This window comes from Babylonia areolata, chromosome 13 (genome assembly GCF_041734735.1).
Source record: "Babylonia areolata isolate BAREFJ2019XMU chromosome 13, ASM4173473v1, whole genome shotgun sequence".
NCBI classification, from domain to species: domain Eukaryota; kingdom Metazoa; phylum Mollusca; class Gastropoda; order Neogastropoda; family Buccinidae; genus Babylonia; species Babylonia areolata.
In genome coordinates, this window is record NC_134888.1 from 37,596,067 (window position 1) to 37,598,566 (window position 2,500).

Here is a 2,500-nt window from a genome sequence, read left to right on the forward strand (position 1 = left end):
GAGGTGGAGGACAAGGACGGTCTGAAAGCCGGAACCGGAACCGCCGCCGGTGGTGGTGGTGGTGGTGGTGGTGGTGGGGCCGTTGTTGGCCTGGCGCCGCCCTTCTGTGACGTCACTGTCATCTCAGAGGATGGCGGAGTGGCTGAGGCGGCGGCGGTAACAGGAGAGGTAGGGGAGGACGAGGAGGAGGAGGTGGAGGGAGAAGCTGTGGGATCGGCACCTCTCTCTCCACCCGTAGTAGTGAGGTGAGAGGAGGAGGAGGAGGAAAAAGAAGAGGAAGGGGGTAGAGGGGCTGGTGGTGGAGGGAGTGACGAAGAGCGCAGACACTTGCCACAGTGAAGACACCCCCCTCCCACACCCACACCACCACCACCACCACCACCACCAGAGATAGAGAAGACAGCCGGAGGAGGCTGGTGATCGTCCCCGAAGAGCTCCGTGTAGGCTGGAGGGGGGTTGGCCAGGCTGGAGTCTATGGAGGCCTGGCTGCTGCTGGTGCTCAGCGTGCCGTCAGAGGCCAAGCTTTCTCGCTGCCCCCTCTGCTGCCCCCCGGCACCCCCCTGCCGCTCCTGGCGCCGTCGTTTGAGGCGCGCCTTGCAGCAGCACGACCACAGCACGCGGAGGATGATCACCACCAAGGGCACCGCCGCCAGCAGGATGTAGATCTTGAAGTCCATGTTGGGGAACAGGGAGTCGCTGCTGTCGTCGTCTGGCGGGGCTGGTGGACAAGGAGTGCAACAGTGAAACGAAACGAAACGAAACAAAACGAAACGAAACGAAAAGAGACAGAGCTTTTATTTCACGAAAACGAAAAGTCGTGGAGTAAGCACAAGTACTTTTTTTTCTTTTTTTCCTTTTTTTCTTTCCTTTTTTTTTTTTTACCACGAAATGTCGGTCAGTAAGCACAAGTACCTTTTTTTTTCTTTTCTTTTTTTTCTTTTTTTCTTACCTTTTTTTTTTTACCACGAAATGTCGTTCAGTAAGCACAAGTACCTTTTTTTTCTTTTCTTTTCTTTTTTTTTCTTTTTTTCCTTTTTTTCTTTCCTTTTTTTTTTTTTACCACGAAATGTCGTTCAGTAAACACAAGTACTTTTTTTTTTTTCTTTTCTTTTTTTTCTTTTTTTCCTTTTTTTCTTACCTTTTTTTTTTTTTACCACGAAATGTCGTTCAGTAAGCACAAGTACCTTTTTTTTTTCTTTTTCTTTTTTGTTTCTTTTTTTCCCCGGATTTACCTTTCTTTCTTTTTTTTTACGAAACGAACAGAACTCTTATTTCACGAAATATTGTGGAGTAAGCACAAGTACGTTTTTGTTTGTTTGGTTTTTTTTCGAAACGAACAGAACTTTCTCTTTTTTTATTTTTTTTTTTTTTTTTTTTTTTTCTTTCTTCTTCTTCTTCTTCTTCTTACAGCCAACCCATTGAAACGGAAGCTCGTGACATGATGCTGGACAGGAAAAAAATACCGTTCGTTCGTACAACCAACAACAAAACAATAAACGCACCATTGTTGATGGAAAACCAGAAGCAATTGAAGTTCCGATCCCAGTTATCTATTTACCTTGACCTTTAAACTCCAATACAAAGGAGCGCAACTCTCGAGTTTTACTTCTTTTTTTTTTCTTCTTTTTTTTTAAGATATTTTTTATCATAACATCACTCATCCAACACAGCCCCCAAAGGATTGAGGAGGAGGAAGAGAAGAGGTTGCCAGTACCATCACCACCCCCACCTCCCCTCCAACGGAACACACATATTACGGCTAAGCAGATGCCTGACCAGCAGCGTAACCCAACGCGCTTAGTCACACACACACACACACACACACACACACACACAGATATATATATATATGAGGACCAGTGGGGGAAAAGGCGGCAATACAAGGGCATCCCCCCTTAGAGTGTGAGGAGTTAAGATCCGAAACACTTGACTGAGGGGGGCTTCTTCTCTGAAAACCTTGTACTGTCCAGCTCTCCTTAGAGTTTCTTATCACACACACACACACACACACACACATATATATATATATATATATATATATATATATATATATACATAGATAGGTAGATAGATAGATAGATATTAAAGATAATAAAAATTGTAATTAAAAAAATAAAATAAATGAACAAATAGATGAATAAATAAATAAATGAACAGATAACTAAAAATTAAAAATAAAATAATTTTAAAAAAAGTAGAACTGACAAGTTCTCGTATAACTAACTACTACAACTGCTGACAGACAGACATACAGACACACAGACCGACAGACAAGACCTGTCAGACTGACCTTGGCAGAGGAAGCGCACCTGGTAGTCATGGCAGCGGCCGGAAGGCTGCTCAGAATTCAGACAGATGAGGCCGTGACTGCTGCACGCCTGAAGGAGGCGGTCCTCGAGGAAGGCCGTGGAGCTGGAATCGAAGGTCTCATTGGTGTCCGACACCCGGCACTGGGCACCCGCCACCTCTTGGTTCCACCTGCATATCCGGTAAGTCTTCT

General features: G+C 44.8%; 1 protein-coding gene across 1 annotated transcript in view; it reads right to left on the reverse strand.

Annotated features, from left to right (window-relative positions):
• The window catches only part of LOC143288927 (uncharacterized), a 17,671-nt gene that overhangs the window by 1,977 nt on the left and 13,194 nt on the right, over positions 1-2,500 (reverse strand). The window contains exons 4-5 of the mRNA XM_076597606.1: positions 2,291-2,498; positions 1-718 (exon numbers count right to left, since the gene is read on the reverse strand). The exon at positions 1-718 is cut by the window's left edge and continues 1,977 nt beyond it. Of these exons, the coding sequence (XP_076453721.1) occupies positions 1-718; positions 2,291-2,498 (926 nt within the window). The remainder of the gene's footprint in view (positions 719-2,290; positions 2,499-2,500) is intronic.